The sequence below is a fragment of the Eptatretus burgeri genome, chromosome 15 (assembly GCF_056783735.1).
Source record: "Eptatretus burgeri isolate ZD-2024b chromosome 15, Ebu_testis_v1, whole genome shotgun sequence".
NCBI lineage: Eukaryota > Metazoa > Chordata > Myxini > Myxiniformes > Myxinidae > Eptatretus > Eptatretus burgeri.
In genome coordinates, this window is record NC_140975.1 from 37627864 (window position 1) to 37650371 (window position 22508).

The 22508-nt window shown below is 44.2% G+C and overlaps 1 protein-coding gene across 2 annotated transcripts in view; it reads left to right on the plus strand.

Annotated features, from left to right (window-relative positions):
- Nucleotides 1-3311: 3311 nt before the first annotated feature.
- LOC147011941 (cytochrome P450 3A24-like) overlaps nucleotides 3312-22508 on the plus strand; it is a 111258-nt gene continuing 92061 nt past the window's right edge. The window contains exons 1-2 of one of the 2 annotated variants that reach the window (XM_085857720.1): nucleotides 3312-3506; nucleotides 19748-19841. In XM_085857720.1, coding sequence (XP_085713846.1) covers nucleotides 3430-3506; nucleotides 19748-19841 — 171 coding nt within the window. In that variant the 5' untranslated portion in view covers nucleotides 3312-3429. The remainder of the gene's footprint in view (nucleotides 3507-19747; nucleotides 19842-22508) is intronic. The other variant, XM_085857721.1, reaches the window with a different exon arrangement.

Consider the following 22508-nt stretch of genomic DNA (forward strand, 5'->3'; position numbering starts at 1 on the left):
GAAAACCTCAGACTGGCTCTTCTTTGCTTCTCATTGATGAAGGGCTTTTTTCTAGCTTTGCACGACTTCAGCCCTGCCCCGAGGAGTCTGTTTCAAACCGTCCTCACCGTGCACTTCACCCCAGCTGCTGTTTGCCATTCTTTTTGGAGATCACTTAATGTCATCCTACGGATGTTGAGTGACATTCGAATGAGTTGGCGGTCATCCTGGTCAGTGGAAAGTCGTTTTCACCCTCTGCCAGGCTGTAGCTTTGTTGTCCCCAATGTCTGCTGCTTGACCTTGTTCTTATGAACCGCAGTTTTTGAAATTTTAAGGATGGAAGCAATGTGACGCTCACTGTATCCCTCTGCCAGTAAAGCCAGAATTGAACCCTTCTTTTCTTCACTCAAAACTTTTCTTTTCAACTCTTTTGGCATGGTGAATAGTTTTTTTTTTGATTCCAATTACTTTTGAGGTGCTATGAGCATTGTTTTTGCCATCCAGCTGGTCCTATTGCAAGAAGATAGTGATGACCACAGCAGTGGTTTTTATACTTTTCCTTGTTAAATAAGATTCGGTTCAGGTGATCACCTAATCAGTACCTCACCAAGTAGAATGAGGTGTGCCTGTGTTGGAATTCAACAGACACTGGAATGGAATGGCTGCCATACATGTTGAGATGCTGATTTAAATTTTTGGAGTGGTCTCTTATTTTTTTTTTCCAGAGCTGTATGTATGTATATATATATATATATATATATATATATATATATATATATATATATATATATATATATATATATATATATATATATATATATATATATATATATATATATATTCTTCTTCTTCTTTCGGCTGCTCCCGTTAGGGGTCGCCACAGCGGATCATCCGTATGATCCGCATAGTGATTTGGCACATGTTTTACGCCGGATGCCCTTCTTGATGCAACCCTGGTCGCCTCTTACGACACAGGGATATAGTACACCTATTTTAACCGGGGTATACACCGGCCCAGTACACTGGTACTCATTTCGCCGACCTCGGAAGGATGACAGGCTGTCAACCCCCTGGTGTATTAATTCAGTGGCCCAACGGGGCTTGAACTCAGGACTTTTTGGATCCCAATCCACTGCCCTCACCACTGCACCAACAGCAGGATATATATAGTGTTGTGGTTGACGAAATTCGCAAACCACCATTCAGGTCCCTTAGGTGAGATATCTCTGTAAGTATATGTGTAGTTAGGCCCAAACCCGTTGTTTAGAGGGAATAAATGTCATTCATGCGGGCTGCGACCCTTCTAGATAGCCGTTTTTCTTTTACTATCTTTATTTTGGACCAGTCGCCATTACTACCACCACCAACCATGTCTCAACAGCCATCACACAACAACCACCAACCGCAACGCGGCTTCACAACAACAGCCACGACCTTTACCGTCACATCTCGCTCTCGCAACCATCGCATCACCGCCATTTCCGCGCCGCTTGTGGGCACCGATACTGGACTCGTGCAGGGTGCGCACCGAGCAGCGTGTGCAGAAACATCACAGCCTTTCCGAAGAAAACGGATCAAAGACGACTCACGCCCACTTCTGTTCCGTCCTATCGGCGAGCGTGGGGCGATTTGGCCCCGCCTCCAGGTGCGTTGGAGTAATATCGCTATATGCAAATTCATGGATCAAAAAGCATTCACGCCCACTTTTCCTCGGTCCAATGGGGAGCCAGCCAGAGGTGAAGGGTCGAAGGTAAAGGGTCGAAGGCGAAGGAGCGAAGCCACGGGGGCTATAAAGGGCCGCGTTCGCCCGCAGTTGAGTCAGTCAAGTTCAGTTCGGAGTTGAGTTGGGAAGAGCCAGTCAAGAGAGGAGTCGGAGAAGGCGGTTGGACGGAGCTGTGGAGAGTTGGAGAGGTGGCGGCGGCGAAGGCAGTCGAGGGGGTGCTCGTGTCGGAGTCGGGGAGCTGCGGAGAGGAGAGGCCGGTGACGCGACCGAGGTCGTGGTGGAGACGCTCGTCGCGGGACCCGAGCCAGGGAGATATCCTCCTTCCCCCGAGCATCAACAACCCCCCTCCTGTTTCCCCTCGCGCTGAGATAGTGCGAGAAGGGGGCCCCGTTCCCACCCCATACCAGGCAGTCCCAGCGAGGCCCGCGGAGTCGGGGCGCCAGCGCCATTTTGCGGCTCATCACCAGACGGGTAGGCTCGACGTGGTCTCGGCCCCAGGCCGTCTGCCCCCTCATAGTGGAGGGTGGTCCCTTTTTCTTTTGCTTTGAGTATATGTGTTGTCGGCGCCGTCTGTGAAGTAAAACTGTATAAGTGCATTATACATTACATTTGCTTTTTGTGCATTATTGTGTGTTTCTTCGTCTTCTTTTACATTTGCTTTTGGTGTAATTGTGTATGTGTGCTTTCCGTTCATCGCGAAATAAATGTGCTTTATGTTGAACTGTTTTCCCGTTTCGCTTCGTCTTTTCCTTTATTGAATCTCCATCTTACTTCACGTAAAGGGTTGGTAGTGGGCTAAATACGCCCAATAATTAATCGAACCGTCGAGGCCGACGATAACACCACTCGGTTATCCCGATAGTACGGAACGGGTCGCTTAAAGTGGCCCGTGTCCGAAGTCGACCTGCGGCGAGGTGCGATCGCCCGGTCTACCCTCCGTGTGGGTACTTAGGTAGGTCGAATTTGGCGAGCAACCCTATCCCACGCGGGGGGCCGATTGGCACGATCGTGGTGAGGCCGAAAGGTCCACCCGTGACTAGTTCCCGGCGTTAGTCCGAGAGGGTCACGACGGGATTGTCCGTCCGGTGGGCGACGTGCCGCGATTCGAGTTACGTGGCCGTTCGCACGCCGGCGGGCACGAATCCGCAACAATATGTATACATATATATATATATATATATATATATATATATATATATATATATATATATATATATATATATAATTTAATAACTCTATCATTGGTTGACTGAGCCATCATTCCCTCTGAGCCCCATTGTTCGTTAGAAAATGTTGAAATCTGTTCTTGATTCACACTCGGTGTTTGTAACGGTTCGAGCGTCCATCTGAGTCTGGGAGGTTGGCGATTCGAACCCCGGACGAGTCATACCAAAGATTAAAAACATTGTACGTGCTATGTCCTTGCTTGACGCTCAGCACGGACAAACAACCATAGGTTGGCAATCGTAGCGCAGGCTTTGAGGAGCCTGGTGGCCTCCCTGCGTTGAAGTTCCTCGGAAGGGAGAACTTGTTCAGTCTGTAGGGGGTTCGGCTTTTGTGGGTGACGTCATTGAACGTTATGACCAATGAGATCCCACGGTGCTTGCTCTCCACCCCCCATTTCACTGATTGATACGAAAGGAAACTTGTTCCTGGAATTAAAGAGCGAGTTTGCATTGTCATTGAGGCTTGGTACCGCGGTACGTGCGTCACGGATAAACGAGGACATGGCGCTGGAACTTCTCGGCTTTCTGTCGCCCACGACGTGGGTTCTGATCATCACCACCTTCGTGCTTTTTGTTGTGTAAGTTTATCTCAGCCCTGCTCGCGCTTTTACAGGTGTGTGGATGGAAACATGAGAGGTGAACCCTCTTCCTCTCCATTTGTATCACATTACCGGAGATTGCAAAAGTTTTACAAAACTAATCTGAAAGTTAATTCCGATGATTACATGAACTTCGCTGTTTAACGAACACCGACCATGTGAAACTCATCAACTTCGTCTCGTCTGAACTGATCTGTGAAAATAACTTTTAAAATCGGACTCAGGACTCAGGTTAATGGTCCATGGACTTTCCTCCATTCCTTCGACACCACGCCACCACCATTATGTACCCCGTTCACTCCACACCACCACCATTATGTACCCCGTTCACTCCACACCACCACCACATTTTTAAACTCCACACCGACACCACGCCACCATCATTATGTACCCCTTCTACTCCACACCACCACCATTATGTACCCCTTTCACTCCACCACCATTATATACCCCTTGAACTCTACACCGACACCATGCCACCACCATTATGTACCCCTTTCACTCAACACCACCACCATTATGTACCCCTTTCACTCAACACCACCACCATTATGTACCCCTTTCACTCCACACCACCACCATTATGTACCCCTTTCACTCCACACCACCACCATTATGTACGCCTTTCACTCCACACCACCACCACATTTTTAAACTCCACACCGACACCACGCCACCACCATTATGTACCCCTTCTACTCCAAACCACCACCATTATGTACCCCTTTCACTCCACACCACCACCACATTTTTAAACTCCACACCGACACCACGCCACCACCATTATGTACCCCTTCTACTCCAAACCACCACCATTATGTACCCCTTTCACTCCACCACCATTATATACCCCTTGAACTCCACACCGACACCATGCCACCACCATTATGTACCCCTTTCACTCAACACCACCACCATTAGGTACCCCTTTTACTCCACACCGACACCATGCCACCACCATTATGTACCCCTGTCACTCCACACCGACACCACGCAACCACCATTATGTACCCCTTTCTCTCAACACCACCACCATTATGTACCCCTTTCACTCCACACCGACACCACGCCACCATCATTATGTACCCCTTTTACTCCACACCAACACCACACCACCACCACACCACCACCATCATGTACCCCTTTCACTCCACACCGACACCACACCACCACCATTATGTACCCCTTTCACTCCACACTGACACCACACCACCACCATTATGTACCCCTTTCACTTCACACCAACACCACACCACCACCATTATGTACCCCTTTCACTCAACACCACCACCATTATGTACCCCTTTCACACAACACCATCACCATTATGTACCCCTTTCACTCCACACCAACACCACACCACCACCATTATGTACCCCTTTCACTCCACACCGACACCACACCACCACCATTATGTACCCCATTCACTCTTCACTAGAAGATTTTCTCTCTGCATGTAAATAATAAGTTGCTATATTAATGAGTTCCCTTACCAAGAGCTTCAATGAACGAGGCCATTTATGAGGCCAATCAAAGCCTGCGAAATGGTTGCCAACCTGTGCTTGTTTGTCCATTTTGTATCCTTGCTTGAAATGTGGAACCTCAAGCACGGAAGCAGCACATCTCATTTCCTCCACCAACGATTGTGAAGGAGGTTATGTTTTCACCCTCCCCCCCCCCTTCTGTTTGCTTCTTTGTCTGTGTGTAGGATATCTCAAAAAGTTGTTGACGGATCCGGATGAAATTTGGTGGACCGGTTGGATGTGTGACAATGACGAACTTATTAGATTTTGGTGAAGATCCGGATCTGGATCTGACGACTAGAATATTTAAAGTGTCTGACGACTTCACCATTGATTGGGCCAAAAACGATATATCGCATGATATCTCAAAACATTGTGAATGGATTCAGACGAAACTTTGTGGAGACGTTGGGTGTGCGACAAGGAAGAATTGATTAAATTTTTGTGAAGATCTTAATTCGGATCCAATAATTTTTAAGTGATTCTTCACCATTGAGAGATGGGCCAAAAATGATATACAGCACGATGTCTCAAAAATGTATTGGGCCCGATATGCTCTCGTGGATCAGGCATTACATGGCGGAAGTATGGGCTATACTGAGTGCCCTTTTAGTTTTTTTAAGTGTTTGACATGACTGTGTCAGGGTTCGACCTGGCGTTCTCTCAGATTCAGAGCAGACACTCTAAATATTCTGCCACCGAGCCTGGGTTGTTTTTTTTTTGGCTTGTGCACTTTAATTACAAATCTGTTCACTCAATAACTTGTGAACCACGTAAGAAATTTCAACCAAACTTGGCAAAAGTATGGACTGCAATACAAAGATGAACTGATTATGCTTTAGTTTCAACAGATCAAAGGTCAAAGGTCAAGTGCCCTTTGAAAATCATTTTGCACCAGACTCAAGTTGGAAGCATCTCATGTTGCCTCTCCTACACTTCTCTTTTCTATCTCACGTTATCATGTGACCTTTATGACTTGGCCAAAAAAAAAAATTTTTGGACAAGTACGTTGATCGCCTACGTGTGTTATTTGGGATTTTTTTTTCCACAAGTATGTTGATCGGCTCCGTTTGTTTGTGTGTTTGTGTGTTTGTTTGTTATCTTGCCAAAACGAAGTTTTTGCAAGATATTGTTACGTTTGAGGGGGGGGTATGCATTCAAAGGGTAATTAGGATGTTTAATTAGGTACGCCATGCTGTTCGAGTTTACCAGGATCTCGATGTAATAAGTAGCAATTCAGTGGTGATAAGTTGTCTAGTAAATGTTCATTTCTTCAAGGGGGGAAATGATCATTGTCACGTAATTAGATAGGGACACGGGATAGGGTAAGTGTGTCTGCGTAAACCCCTTTTGGTATTCTCTGGAGACTGGCCGTGACGTCACAGGACAGTGCAGCGGATGGCTCCGCCCCGTGATCACGATTGGCGGAAGGCGACGGCGGAGGGCCAATAAACAGCTCGATTGGAAGTGACGAGGACAGGAGGATAAAAAGGTTCTGTTCGGGGTCGAAAAGGAAGAGGAAGAAGATCGGGACAAAACGATCGTGTTTTTTTGGTGTGGAGGCTGTTGCGCGGGGAGCGTCCTTGTTGTTGTGCTGATTCGATCGTGTTCTTCATCGTGTCTTGGAGCCTTGCTGAGCCTCGTGCCTCACCTTGGTTGGCTCTGGGGTTCTGCTGACTCGGAGTACGGGGTCGAATGGCGGGCGGACCTGCCTCCCTCTCCTGCTCGCAACTTGGCGCCAGAACTGGTTCCCTGGCGGCTGTGAGCGGACTTGGGCCAAGACCAGGAGGTCGACAGCACCACGGTTTCCCTGCCCCCCTGACGAGAGCAAGGCCAGCTCGTCCGACGCCGATCCAGGGACAGTTGCGTCCACACCACGGTCCAGCCTGACCACCAGAAATAGCTACGTTTTGTGTGTGTGTTTGTGTGTGCTTGGCGCCTTAGAGGGTTTGAGATCTGTATATTCATTGGAATTGTCTGTGTTTTTCCCCACGCCCGATCCCACACCATCCCGTCGAATCGCCCCGGATCCCTCTTCTTGCCGAGTCTTGTTATTTCTGGTCAAGAATAAAAATAAATAAACATCATCAACTCAGTGAAAAGTGACTCGTGCCACCTTCCTCGTCCCGTTTGCGGTAGAGCGATTAGAACCGCCATGTTTGGGTTATAAACAAATAAACCGCCTCCATCGTTTCGGCTCATTCTACGTTGGCGGGACTGTTCAAGTCCCGTGGACGTCACATTGGTGTCAGAAGTGGGATGTTCGAACCCCTCTAAATTATATTTGGTATCGGGAGAACATACCAAGATTAAAATCTCACCACGAATTGGAATATAAAATTACTACAGAAAAGCGCGCGAGCGCGGGAAATTTTTGGCGGGATTTTTCAAATTTAAATTAATTGGCGGAAAACGGGACTTCTGCACCATGGCGGATGTGCAGATGTTTGAGGAGGAAGGCCACGTGTCTGGCAGCGAGTCGGGGGAAGAAGGGAGAGACGGGGGTAGGGTTGGAACCTCCCCCATTCCGAGCGTGGACCGTGCTTCATCACCCGTAATGGAGCCGGCAGCGCCGGAAACCGGCGCGATGTCGATCCAGACAATGTTGGAACGTTTAATAGGGGACATGACGGTACAAATGACAAATCAATTCGTGGCACAGAGGGCAGAAATGGCAAATCAATTCGTGACACAGAGGGCAGAAATGACGGCACAGAGGGCAGAAATGACAGATCAATTGGGGGTAATGGGGGAACAGTTGGGTGCACGGATTGATTTAATGAGGGATGAATTGGGGGAAAAGATGGAGAAAATGAAAACTGAGATGCAGGAGTGTGTGGATGTTAAATTGGGGGAAATGCAAAGTAAATTCGAGGATAGATTGGAGGAAACAAAGGTAGAAATTACATTGGAGGGGGAAAATATACGGAAAAAATTGGTAGATAAAATTGATGCAACGAACATTCGGGTTGATAAAGTGGATGAAAGCCTGGAACGTCATCGTGCCTGTGTGGATGCTCGTATGCAGCTGCAAGTTGAAGAGTGGGGAGAGCTGAGGAAGCAAGGGATGAATTTGGCGGAGGAGGTAAAAGGATTGGAGGCTCGTTTGGATGAACAAGATAAAATTATGAGCCAAGATGAAGTCTTGGATAAAGGCCTGGTAGAGCCGTCTTTTGTAAGTAGAGTGTCCGGGTTGGTTGAGGAGCAGCTACAAACTCGCGACGGAGCCTTGGAGGAGGTTGTGCGGGCCCAGAAGATCCTGCGGGAAGAGGTGAATCGGTCCATTCAACGTTTTGGAACAGGAGGCAAAATTGACCCATGAGACCCTCACCACAAAACATCTTTGGCCACAGTGGGCTCCGAAATTGGATACGCAGCCACAAGGGTGTTTGATCCCTGGGCTGGATTCGGACAAGGGAGAAACTGAGAAGCGGGCCACCGTAAAAGTGATCCCCCTGGTAAATTTTGACGGGTCAGGGAGCGTTGAAGCTTTTCTGACGCAATTTGAGTGCATTTCCCGACTAAACGGGTGGAATGAGCAGGAACGTACAGGGAATTTGGTGGCAACGTTGCGGGGACCAGCCGCAGACGTGTTAAACGTGATCGCGGAGGGGATGTTGACCAGCTCCCACATTTGCGAGGCGTTGAGCCGTCGGTTTGGGTTCGCGGCAAACTGTGATCTGGTGCGGGCTCAGCTCCAGCACCGCAGATTAAAGCCGGGTGAGACAGTGCAGGAGCTGGCACAGGACATTTACCAATCAGTCAGGATCGCGTATCGGGACCTTACAGTGGAGGCATGGGACAGACTGGCACTAGAGAAATTTTTAGCTGCTCTTCCTGACCCTGAGGTCCGAGCGCTAGTGGAGCTACAGGATCCACCCACCGTTCACCGAGCGGCCGAGTGCGCGGCCAGGCTGGCCTCGTGGAGTCGGCCGGGTCGGGTTCCAGAGAGGCCATCGGTGACGATCCGACAGGCGGAGATCCAGGATCAGGGAGGGGGGCTGGGAGAAATTGGCATTACCCAAATGTTTCAGGAAATTTGCCAGAAACTGTCAAGTTTGATAAAGGGTAATCCGGTAGTTATTGCGCCAAAGCGGTGGGGTCCAGCCCAGCCAATAGAGCAATTCGATTATGGCCGAGGGGGTCCGGAACCGGAAGAGACATTTCACCGATACTCACGGGGGCCTTTTATGGGGAGTTGTTTCCGGTGCGGGCGAAGAGGACACATGCAACGATATTGCCGGTACCCGGCGATGGAGGGACCCTCCAATAGACTTTTCGACTCGGAGAGGGTGAATCCTCCTGCTGAACCGCCAGGTCTATCCGAGATGCCCTTTCATAGGTCGGGTCCGGAGATCACTGTCGGGGGTCGGGGAGACTAGATTGGGCTGAGCAAATACGGCCATGCTCGGCTGCTGAGATTGTGGCGAAGTTCCCTCCTTTGGTGGAAAAAAATGAATTGTGGGAAAATTGGCATGGGTTTGTAAGTTCTGCTGGGTTTTAGAGTGACAATTGGGACAGTGGGTAATTGGTAACAAAGTGGGCACAAGTGGCTGTCCAATGGCTGGTGCGTGGATCGCGTGAGAAGTGCTGTGTGAGTTGTTTTAAGTTAAGAAGTGAAATGTATGGTGCACACATTGATTTTTTATTGGACATGGTGTGGTAACAGGGAAGGTCATGGTCGGTGAAGTGTTAGAAATGCAGGTGTCACATGTGAGGCCGATGGAGTGGGGGAGTCATGTGGGTTTTGTGGGTGGGGATGATGTGCTTGTCCACAGGGATTGCTGAAGCTCACGGTGAGCGTGAATTGCGACCCCTTCAAGGAGATTCACCACCTGGTGGCTAATGGTGACAGTGTCTGGAGGCAACTGGGAGAGGGTCTGGTTGGGCGACCAAGGCGGGTAGGACCTTGGCGACCCAGGAAGGCCAGAGGAGCCAGTGAGACCCCTTCCAGAGTGTTGTACGGGATTAGAGCTGATGGCTACCAGGGGGGTGGGAATCAAAGGGAGCGGGGCGGAGAAACGTCCGGGTTGGACTAAAGCTTACCTGTCGGCATGGTTGCACCTGAGATGCCCCCATCATCTTGTGGTAACCCACCCCACGGCCACGACGGGATTCAGCCTGCATGACTAAAATGAGGACCATGACCTAGAAATGTGATGATGACCATGGTGTGAGTGTTGTGAAGATGTACGAGTCCCACTCGATCCTGCACAACTTGACATGTGCAGCAAGGGCATGATGTCCGCATAATTTTGGGGCAAGCAAATTTGAAAATTGGCTCCCCAGGTAACGCTGGGTCTATTAGCATCCACTGGGGGACGCGGTCAAGTGTAAATATCCTGTGAATAGTGTCGTTAAGGCTTAGAGTAGGAATGTAAAGTATAAGTGTTGTGTTTTTGTGGAACCTTTTGTTTCCCCTCCCCAGATCACTGGAAGAGTGCTGGGCAAGAGCGATGATCCAGAAGATGGAATGCAACTTTGCTCAGTGCTCTCATGTGATAAAATAAAATAAAAATAAAGAAAAAACGAATGATTGTTTAGGCGAGGATAAGGCCATAAGGGGGTAGTACATTAAGCAGGATAGGTAAGTTAGCTGCGACTCGCTGCCCATTGCCCCTCCTACTTTATTTCGTTAGGTTAATTAGGTGTGAGTCAGTAAGTGTTAAGGCTGGTACGGTAGCGCCTGTGATATACCTTGCAGGAGCTGCGGTACCAGAGGAGGGGGCAGTGTTACATTTGAGGGGGGGTGTGCATTCAAAGGGTAATTAGGATGTTTAATTAGGTATGCCATGCTGTTCGAGTTTACCAAGATCTCGATGTAATAAGTAGCAATTCAGTGGTGATAAGTTGTCTAGTAAATGTTCATTTCTTCAAGGGGGGAAATGATCATTGTCACGTAATTAGATAGGGACACGGAATAGGGTAAGTGTGTCTGCGTTAACCCCTTTTGGTATTCTCTGGAGGCTGGCCGTGACGTCACAGGACAGTGCTGCGGATGGCTCCGCCCCGTGATCACGATTGGCAGAAGGCGACGGCGGTGGGCCAATAAACGGCTCGATTGGAAGTGACGAGGACAGGAGGATAAAAAGGTTCTGTTCGGGGTCGAAAAGGAAGAGGAAGAAGATCGGGACAAAACGATCGTGTTTTTTTGGTGTGGAGGCTGTTGCGCGGGGAGCGTCCTTGTTGTTGTGCTGATTCGATCGTGTTCTTCATCGTGTCTTGGAGCTTTGCTGAGCCTCGTGCCTCACCTTGGTTGGCTCTGGGGTTCTGCTGACTCGGAGTACGGGGTCGAACGGCGGGCGGACCTGCCTCCCTCTCCTGCTCGCAACTTGGCGCCAGAACTGGTTCCCTGGCCGCTGTGAGCGGACTTGGGCCAAGACCAGGAGGTCGACAGCACCACGGTTTCCCTGCCCCCTGACGAGAGCAAGGCCAGCTCGTCCGACGCCGATCCAGGGACAGTTGCGTCCACACCACGGTCCAGCCTGACCACCAGAAATAGCTACGTTTTGTGTGTGTGTGTGTGTGTGTGTGTGTGTGTGTGTGTGTGTGTGTGTGTGTGTGTGTGTGTGTGTGTGTGTGTGTGTGTGTGTCTGTGTCTGTGTCTGTGTCTGTGTCTGTGTCTGTGTGTACTTGGCGCCTTAGAGGGTTTGAGATCTGTATATTCATTGGAATTGTCTGTGTTTTTCCCCACGCCCGATCCCACACCATCCCGTCGAATCGCCCCGGATCCCTCTTCTTGCTGAGTCTTGTTATTTCTGGTCAATAATAAAAACAAATAAACATCATCAACTCAGTGAAAAGTGACTTGTGCCACCTTCCTCGTCCCGTTTGTGGTAGAGCGAGTAGAACCGCCATGTTTGGGTTATAAATAAATAAACCGCCTCCATTGTTTCGGCTCATTCTACGTTGGCGGGACTGTTCAAGTCCCGTGGACGTCACAATATGTTAGTCAGCTTCTATGTTTTGTTTTTTTTGTTTGTTTGTTTTTCTGTAATCACGTATAAAAAATTCTGCAGAGCACAGTTATCATTGGAAATTTTTGTAACTTCGCATATCAGAGGCCTATAGAGGTCGCTTTCAGTGCACAAAATTTTGAAGGTCAAAGGTCAAGGTCACTTTGTCGCAAATCAGGGGAGTCGACGAAACCCTTATTTTTTGAGTAATTTTGATCGGATTGTCTTCAAACTTCATGGGAATATAGTTCATGGTCTGGCACTCAGCTGATTAATTAATTTTTGGTGGCGATTGACCTTGACCTTCATATGTTTTTTTTTTGTTTGTTTGTTATCTTGCCAAAACGAAGTTTTTGCAAGATATGTTAGTCAGCTTGTACGTTTTTTTTTTGTTGTTTTTTTGGTCTGTAATCACGTATAAATCACTCTGCAGAGCACAGTTGTCATTGGAAATTTTTGTGACTTCGCATATCAGAGGCCTATAGAGGTCGCTTTCAGCACATAAAATTTTGAAGGTCAAGGTCAAAGGTCAAGTTCACTTTGTCGCAAATCAGGGGAGTCGACGAAACCCTTATTTTTTGAGTAATTTTGATCGGATCGTCTTCAAACTTCATGGGAATATAGTTTATGGTCTGGCACTCAGCTGATTAATTTTTGGTGGCGATTGGCCTTGACCTTCATATGTTTTTTTTTATTTTTTTTTTATTTTTTTTTGTCTGTAATCACGTATAAATCACTGCAGAGCACAGTTATCATTGGAAATTTTTGTAACTTCACATATAAGAGGCCTATAGAGGTCCCTTTCAGCACATAAAATTTTGAAGGTCAAGGTCAAAGGTCAAGGTCACTTTGTCGCAAATCAAGGGAGTCGACAAAACCCTTATTTTTTGAGTAATTTTGATCGGATCTTCTTCAAACTTCATGGGAATATAGTTCATGGTCTGGTGCTCGGCTGATTAATTTTTAGTGGTGATTGGCCTTGACCTTCATGGTTAGCGCCTAAGGTCAAACATATTTGACCCCAAGGTCAAATTTTCAAGTTTTAGGAACCATATCGTGTAGTACCTCAAATTGAACACCTCAATGAGTGCTTTCTAGATATGTCAAGCTTGAGACATTATGACGTCATTTGGTGACGTTATGAGGCAAACGCATATTTTTCATGGTTACTCTGTAGAACGATTCTCATCGGAATCTCTCGTAGGCAGATATTCCTCAAGGAGTCGCTCCTGGTGGATAGCAGCTCTGTTCACCTTGGTGTGACCTCAAAGAAGTCACACGTGGTCACCTTTTGGCAAGATACTGGTCACCCTGCGGGTGACATTGGTTTATTTGTTTGTCTGTCCGCTCGCCTCCAGCCCAAACCGCTGAACCGATCATTCTGAGATTTTCAGAGATTAATGTCACCGACCCTGCGACGGTCCCGCATTGAAGTTTCATAAAATTCCTTCGACTGAAAAGGCCCACATCGGGCAATTTGAGCCAAATTTTCTAAAATCCTCAAATTTCATCCGATTGACTTGAAATATGAACAGTATTTGCATAGCAGGTCAGCAAATTCAACCACCTATTACTTTTGAGGTTATCATAGGCCAGAAGGTCAACCCAAAATAGGACAATTTTTTATATTGTTTCTAAAATTGTGAATTTTCATCCAATTGACTTGAAATTTGAAGACCATTTGCATGTTAGGTCGCTGAATTCAACCTCCTATTCATTTTGAGATCAACTTCGGCAAAAAAGCCAAATTGGGCCAAATGTTTTGAAATCCTCAATTTTCATCTGATTGACTTGAAATTAGAAGACCATTTGCATATGAAGTTGCTGAACCCAACCCCCAATTAATTTTGAGGTCAACATCGACCAAAAGGTCAACATAGGCCAAATTTCTAAAATGTTCAATTTTAATCAAATGAACTTTAAATTTGAAGAGCATTTGCATATCAGGTCACTGAATTCAACCACCTATTAATTTTGAGGTCACCATAGGCCAAAAGGTCAAAATCTGAAAAAGGCCAATTTGGGCCAAATTTTCTAAAATCCTCAATTTGCATATGATTGACTTGAAATTTAAATAGGATTTGCTATCAGATCATTCAATTCAACGAACAATTAATTTTAGGGTCAAAAGGTCAACACAAGCCGAATTTCTAAAATCCTCAATTTTCACCTAATTGACTTGAAATTTGAAGACCATTTGTATATCAGCAAACTAGATCATTCAAGCACATATTCGGCATACTGCATTCAAACAAATTATTTTTGACGTCAACCTAGGTCATAAGGTCGACACAGACTGAATTTCTAAAATTGTCAATTTTCATACGATTGACTTGGGATTTGAACAGGATTTGCATATCAGGTCAATAAATTCAACAACAAATTAGTTTTAAGGTCAAAAGGTCAACACAGTCCTAATTTCTAATAGGGCCAAAACCTATACGCATATATATATATATATATATATATATATATATATATATATATATATATATATATATATATATATATATATATATATATATATATACTAGATGACCCATGAATCCGTTGGGTTACTGTTGTGACAGCGGTTGGTTAAAAAAAAAAAAATCATTTCAAAAAAAAATAAATTGAAAAAAATTAAAAAGGGATAGCTTCAGCGAACTATACCGCTGAGGTTGTTTGCATTGATCAAATACTCCTGAAGAGTACTTGACTGAATCGGGAATTGATTTTTTTATAATTTTTTTCATTGCTCGATTTGAACGAAACTTGATACTGCACACCACAGGAGAATGCTGAATAAGGTGGGCCAAAATTTTTTGCGCTATTGTGTACCGTTTTGGCTATATTTCGTGAATATACATACATATATATATATATATTAATTTGATCTAAAAAGATTGTGGACGAATGATGACAAAACAAGTTTGATGAGTTGGTTAGGTGACAAGAACAAGCGGATTAGATATTGGCTTGGATCCAGCCCATTAGTGGAATACAAAACATGAAATGCTCAACCTAGCAGAGGTATGTGCTCTTCCAAGTGCCGTTTTACTTTGTGCTGTTTTTCCAAGTGTCACTCTATGAGTGATTTTTCGTTTGTTACTTGCAAAATGGAAGATTTTTCAAGTATATTGGTCAGTCAATTTTGATGCTTGCAAAATGGAATCTTTTTCAAGTACCTATATTGGTCAGTCGATTTTGTTATTGGGTAGTCGATCCAGTCGAAAAAAAAAATTTTGAAATTTGTTCTACCCTTATTATCAGTTTTTCCATCGATATGTTTGTCTGTTGGGGAGTCGATCCAGTCGAAAAAAAATTTTTTTTTTTTTTTTTTGGAAATCTGTTCTACCCTTATTATCTGTCTGTCTGTCCCTCTGTTCGGTCTAGTGCTCCGTTAATACAATGGCAATTTCGATGAAACTTGGTTGGTAGGTTCATACCATGACCTAGTTGTGTGCAAATGAGACCCGTTGCTATGGACACCACCGTTGCCTTGCAACGGGACTTTGAAATTTTTGAAAAATCATAAAAAATTCTTTTTTCAAAAATCGGGCCACGAGCGACTGTGGGCAGTACATTCAGCCATATTGTCAAAAATTTCCAGCCGGATCCTATGAAAACTGTCGGAGAAGATAGACTTTGAATGAACCCTGGTCGAAAACAATAAAAAAACGAAGTTCGTTATATCTCAGAGACTATGAGTCAGATATACATGAAACTGGTATGGTCGGTTTATGGTATGTCCTAGTTATGTGTGAGAAAGAACCGTTGCTATGGACCCCTCCGTTGCCTAGCAACGGCCGAAAAACCTCTAAATGTGGAGGTATTTTTACGAAAAAACAATCTGCAGCATTAACCCTTGAAGCTAGAATCATCAATTTTCTTGTGCTTAATCCTGAGGTCATTCCCCATTGAACGGGCCCATCGTGTCAGGTTCTATTGGGTAGGCGACTACCTACGTCCACCTACCGGCTTGTTCTGTCTGTTTGTCTGTCTGTTTGTCGCCTACAGGTCACAATTTTAAATCGATCTTCACGAAACTTCACGAAACGTCTATTGTTTTTGACGTAAAAAGATCAAAAGGTCAGCATAGGCCTAAGGTCAACAACTTTGGTGAGATTTCTAAAATCCCCAGTTTTCATCCAATTTACTTGAAATTTGAAGAAGATTTATATTTCAGGTCACGGAATTCAAGCAGCCAATTATTTTTGAGGTCAACGTCGACCAAAAGGTCAACAACTAAGGTTCTATTTCTAAAATCCTCAATTTTTATCAAATTGACTTGAAATTTGAAGAGGATTTTTATATCAGGTCACTGAATTCAACCACCAATTATTTTTGAGGTCAACATATACCCAAAGGACAACATAGGCCGAATTTCTAAAATTATCAATTTTCATTTGATCGACTTGCAATTTGAACAGAAGTTGCATATTTGGACATTACATTCAACCACGAATTATTTTTGAGGTGAAATTTGTTTTATGGATTTTGCAAGTATCATGCTCTGCATGACATCTTGTTTGTTACCTTCGCATTTTGCGAAAGGTTATGTTTTGGTCGCTGTGTATTTATTTATTTGTGAATATGTGTGTTTGTTTGTTATTCGCATAACTCAGAAAGTATTAAACCGAATTGCATGAAAATTGGTGGGATGATTCGTGATTATCCAAGGACGATTTGATTAGATTTTGGGAGCAATCGGGTAAAAGGTCAAGGTCAAGGTCATGAAAAGGTCAAAAACAAACTTTTGAGCATAACTTCCTTCATAAGACAGTTATCGACGTGCAACCAACGCCATATTGTTCCATGACGAAATACCTTTCGGGTACGTGGTGTCAGATTTGACATGACGTCATCAGAAGTGCGTCAAAATGACGTCACAAGATGACGTAAATTTTCAATTTTCGACCTCATCAGTTTTGATCATACCGTTTTGTAGGACTTACCTTAAGGACGTCACACACCAAATTTGACGTCGTTTGGACTGACCGTTATGACGTCATTGACGTTTGAACATAACGTTTTTCAATTGTGGCTAAAATGTCCTGATATTTTATATTCAAATATCTATGTAATTTGTAAAGGAAATTGTCCCAAATCCAGGCATTATGATCAGTACCAAAATATCTGCTTATTTATGAACAGGTTTTGCAAATTAACTCTATGGTCAAGGTCAAGGTCACACTCAAGGTCAAAATATACTTGTAGGCATAACTTCAGATCTATTAGAGCTATTGACATGAAACCAACGTTAAAATGTTCCGTGAAATAAGAGCTTTCAGGATGGTAGTCCGTGATTGGTAGTGACATCATTGGAAGTGCGTCAAAATGACGTCACAATATGATGTCATTTTTAAACTTTCGATTATTTTTTTAGTGTTTATCATTCCATTTTGTTGGACTGTTTATCTAACACCAAATTTGACGTCCATCGGACTGATGGTTGTGATGTCATGGATGTTTTTAAATGACGTTTTTCAAATGTGCCCGGAAAAAAGTAGTGGCGGCGAAGGTATGCGCTCTACCGAGTGCCCGTTCTAGTTTGTCTGTAAATTGCCTACAGGTCACAATTTTAAACTGATCTTCACGAAACTTCACAACATCGTAGAGTTTGTCATAAGTAAGAAGCCTAATGTTTTTGAGGTGAAAAGATCAACATAGTCAACAACAAAGGTCAACAAATTTGTCAAGTTTCTAAAATCCTCAATTTTCCTTTGATTGACTTGGAATTTGAAGAGGACTTGCACATCAGGTCAATTAATTCAACCACCAATTATTTTTAAAGTGAAAAGGTTAACATAAGCCTAATTTATAAAATTGAGAGACAGTGCCCAAAACTATATAGATCATGATATATCAAAATGTTGTGGATGAGATGACAAAATTTGGTGGATGTTAGGTGACAAGAACATTCAATTTTGGTTAAGGTCCATATTCAAATCCAACCTATCAATGGGATACAAAACGTAAACTGTTCAGCCTGGCAGAGGTAAGCAGTCTTCCGACTGGCATGCTACTTTGTTCTGCTTTGCCAATTTTTTATTTATTTTGTATGTTGAAGGCTACAGGCACGGACTGAATAGTCTTCATCGAGACCAAGCCTTAAATAAAAGAACTGCATGAATACAAAAGTAAGGAAAGAGAGAATAGTCTTAGAGTTTTTGAGAAAGTAAAAAATCTGCTTTTTGAAAAGGGGAAGGTCATAAGTGTTTGGGAAGACATGAGAAGGTAAAGAGTTCCATAGTTTGGGAGTGGAGGGGAAGAAACAAACATCGTTACGGCCCACCCTTGAATTGCCAATGGCCACACAATAATCATGTGATGTAGTGGCTTGTCGAGCATTCCTTGGTCTCGCTAATGGTGGAGGTACACAAGCACCAAGTTCTTGCAAGCAGAAACTGAAGTAATATCTGTAGAAAAGAGTCTAAAGAGAGCCTACTTTGCAGCGTAATTTGAGCGGGTCGAGTTTTGAGGTCACATTGGGAGAGTTGACAAGTCCAATAACTTTGGATCCAATTCTGTCCAGTAAGTATGTTGAGTTGGAACCTCCCCAGATGTGAGAGCAGTATTCTATACAAGGACAAATCAATCCTTTATATAGTTGGAGCAAATGTTCAGAGGAGAAGAATCTTCGACAACTGAACAGGGCTCCTAATCCTAATAAAATAGCAGACTTAGCTATTTGAGTAATGTGTGGAATCAAGGATAAATCTGATATTACAGTGACACCTAGTAGGTTTATTGTATCACATGGTGTAATTGTAGAGCTTTCAAAGGAGATTGGAGAGTTGAGAGGAGTTTTAGAGAAAGAGAGAGAGGGGAAGAAATTAAGTTTTTCAAGTATCAAACTTAACTTGATTACATTTGCCCCACTGGGAGATCTTGTCCAAATCCGAATTTAAAGAGGTGGCTGTGATGAAACGAGATGTAGATCACGTGAAGGAAGACTGGGCAGATGGGAAAGACATGAAGGAATGTAATGTTGAGTCATCAGCATCGGAGTACATTTGGTTATTTGTGGAAGAAAGAAGGTTATTGATAAAAAGAAGGAAGAGTGTTGGGGACAGAACGGAACCCTGAGGTACACCGCTGTTGTTAGGGAAGGGAGGGAGATGTTGAACCATCAACAATTACGGAGATAGAACGTTCGGAGAGAAAGCTCGATATGAGAGCAGAGTGAAGGAGGAAAGCTGAAAGAGGGAAGCTTGGCTATCAGACCCTGATGCCAAACTCTGTCAAAGGCTTTTGAGATATCAAGGCCTTCAACAAAGGATTCCCCAAAGTCTCTCAAAGAAGAGGCCCAGACATTCGTCATGTAAGAAAGGATATCACCTGTAGATCTTGCCTTGCGAAAGCCGTATTGGTGGTCAGATATAAGACTGTGAGATTCAAGATGCTTGAGAAAATGGGAATTGAGAACACATTCAAAGACTTTGGAAACGGTAGAAGTCAGAGCAATAGGACGGGAGTTAGAATGGTTTGAACGATCACCCTTCTTTAAAATAGGCTGTACGAAGGCATTTCTCCAGGTAAGAGGAAAAGTTTGGGTTTTTCAACAAAACGAAACAAACGAGAAAGCAAGGGTACAAGTTCTGAAGCACATTCCTTCAAGAAATTGTGACATAGGGAAAAGTGTCACTCTACGAGTGATTTTTTTTTCTTTTTTTAAAAATTGAAGTTGGAAATGGAGGCACAAAGCTGGTTTGCAATAACAATTGTTATTGATGTGTTTGATCTTGTGTATCTGCAGATATTCAATATGGCCATACACAGTTTTAAAGAAAATGGGTGTTCCAGGCCCAATGCCCATACCCTGCTTTGGGAACTTCCTTCAGTACCGAAAGGTAATTTTGCAGCACTGTTATTCCTTTGTTCATATTTGGTGATCCCTGAACATGAAGTCAATTGTGTAGCCTGTCTGGCAGCATCTATGATTGTTGTTTCAAATTTAATTTCTCTTTTTCACATTTGTTGGGTGATATACCACACATCACTGTAACCAACTCAAACCTTTCTATTTTATTGATATTAGCAGCAAATACAACCTGTCGCTTTACTGATGGGAATATGAAGGGGGTGGGAGTAAGGAGGATGGGGAGGGGAACAATAGAGGAAGGTATGGTGAGGGGAGGGAGAGGTGGGTGAGTGAAGAGGGAGAGGGACTGAAGAAGGAGGGTGGGGGGGAGGGCGATGAGGGGGTGGCAGGGGAGGGCAAGGTAAAGCACTGTGAGGGGAGGGTCCATCCGGACATAACCGCCACCCAGATACGTCCGGAGATAACCACCGTCCAGTTACGTGTGAAGATAACCACCAGCCAGACATAACCACCATTTAGATACCTGTGGAGACACCCACCATCCTGGCATAACCACTGTCCAGATACGTCAAGAGAAATCAGTGTGAGGGGAGGGCAAGGTAAGGTAATGTGACAGGACGGTCTGTCTTTACATAATCACCATCCGGGCATGGAGAGAACCACCATTCGGACAATGGGTATACTAAGAGGGTGAGTGGGGGGGGCAGTGAGAGAGGGGTGGAGGAGTGAGGAGGTGGGGAGGCTGAGGAGGGTGGAGGAGTTAAGAGGTTTGGGAGAGTGAAAAGAAGTGTGAGGGGAGGGTCCGTCCATACAGAACCACCATCAAGATATGTCTAGAGATGACCACCATCCGGACATAACCACCATGCAGATACGCTTACAGAGAGACTGATATATATATATATATATATATATATATATATATATATATATATATATATATATATATATATATATATATATATATGTATGTGTGTGTGGGAGGATGCTGCACTGTTTTAGGAGGGGTTGGGGAGATATATATATATATATATATATATATATATATATATATATATATATATATATATATATATATATATATATATATATATATATATAGAGAGAATATGTCATGCTTTATGAACACACACACACACACACACACACACACACACACACACACACACACACACACACACACACACACACACACACACACACACACACACACACACACACACACACACACACACACACACATCATGTGATGGATGGAAAAAATTTAGAAAACACATTAATATGGCAAACGGCTTGGAAATCGCGTGTTATCAAATATATTTTGCTTTGAAACTCACAAAGAGAAACCATTTACAAGTCTGGAGACGGCGATAGTTCACGAGCAATGTACACGGTTCACCTTTTTAATTTTTTGACCTTCGAGGGGACGCCACGGGCAAACTGGCGGGAATCGGGAAAAACGTAAATGATGAAAGTTATAGTACTCGAAGAGCACTACTTACATACCAACTTGCATTCGAAACAGTTGAAAACCCTAGGAGCTTGATGCCCAATTTATTGATTTTTTTGACATTTTCTAAGTTCGTGACCTTGTGACCTTGACCTTGGGACGAAAATGAAAAATCGAGCTCCGTGGGGCTACTCAGGTGCCATTGGGCTAACCAAATACCAAAACCCCTGCCAGATTCGACAAACCCCCTCGGAGAAGATGTAACTTGAAATCGGCTACCCCCTAAAAACACATGTTTTTGGGGCGTGGCTCCGCCCATAATGGGTGTAGCATGCCCATTCTCAGAAAAACACAACTAGATCATGATATAAACCTCCCATCCAAATTTTATCAGGATCGGATCAAAACCCATGGAGCTATGCTCGGGACAGACAGACAGACAGACAGACAGACAGACAGACAGACAGACAGACAGACAGACACACACCCATAACGAATATAGTGGTCAATTACTGACTCGTGAACCAATAACCTTTGTAAAGCACCCCGAGGCATATAATAACTAATTGCTTTAGAAACAGTCACGAGGACAAAGGAAAACGTGATCACTCAAATACTGCTGAGGTTAAAAATTAAAACCTCCAAGATGCAGGATGAACCTTTGCCACCACGGCACCATAACCAAGCATGCAGGCATGCATGCACACCCACAGAGAGTCCCTTTACAGATCCAAATCTACCCGTATGGACCACGTCCGTGTGTGCTGTATACGTACATCCTGATCGGGACATGTACTGTACCGCTATCGACTGTAAGGCACTTGGCAAGTGGCTTAAATACTCAAGCAAGCAATCCAATGAAATGGTTGATGAGGAACTTATCAATTAAGGCTGACTTTGTAAGGGATAGCTTAACTGATAATGGCACATACCCACAAAAAAACTAAACATCGCCGATTTCTTAACATTTTCAGATTTCACTCCAGATTTTGAGTTATTTCGTTCCCATGATCCGATCTTCCAAACTCAAATTATATTTCGATTATATTCTTTAACTAGAAGGGTACTCAGGAGAGCGCATACTTCCGCCACATAATGCTTGATCCATGAGAAAATCTCGGGCACAATACATATTTTTAAATATCATGCAAAACAGTACTATATCGTTGTTGGCCCTATCAAAGATGAAGAATCACTTTAAAAATTAAATAAATCTCGTATCCAGATCCGGATCCGGATCTTCAC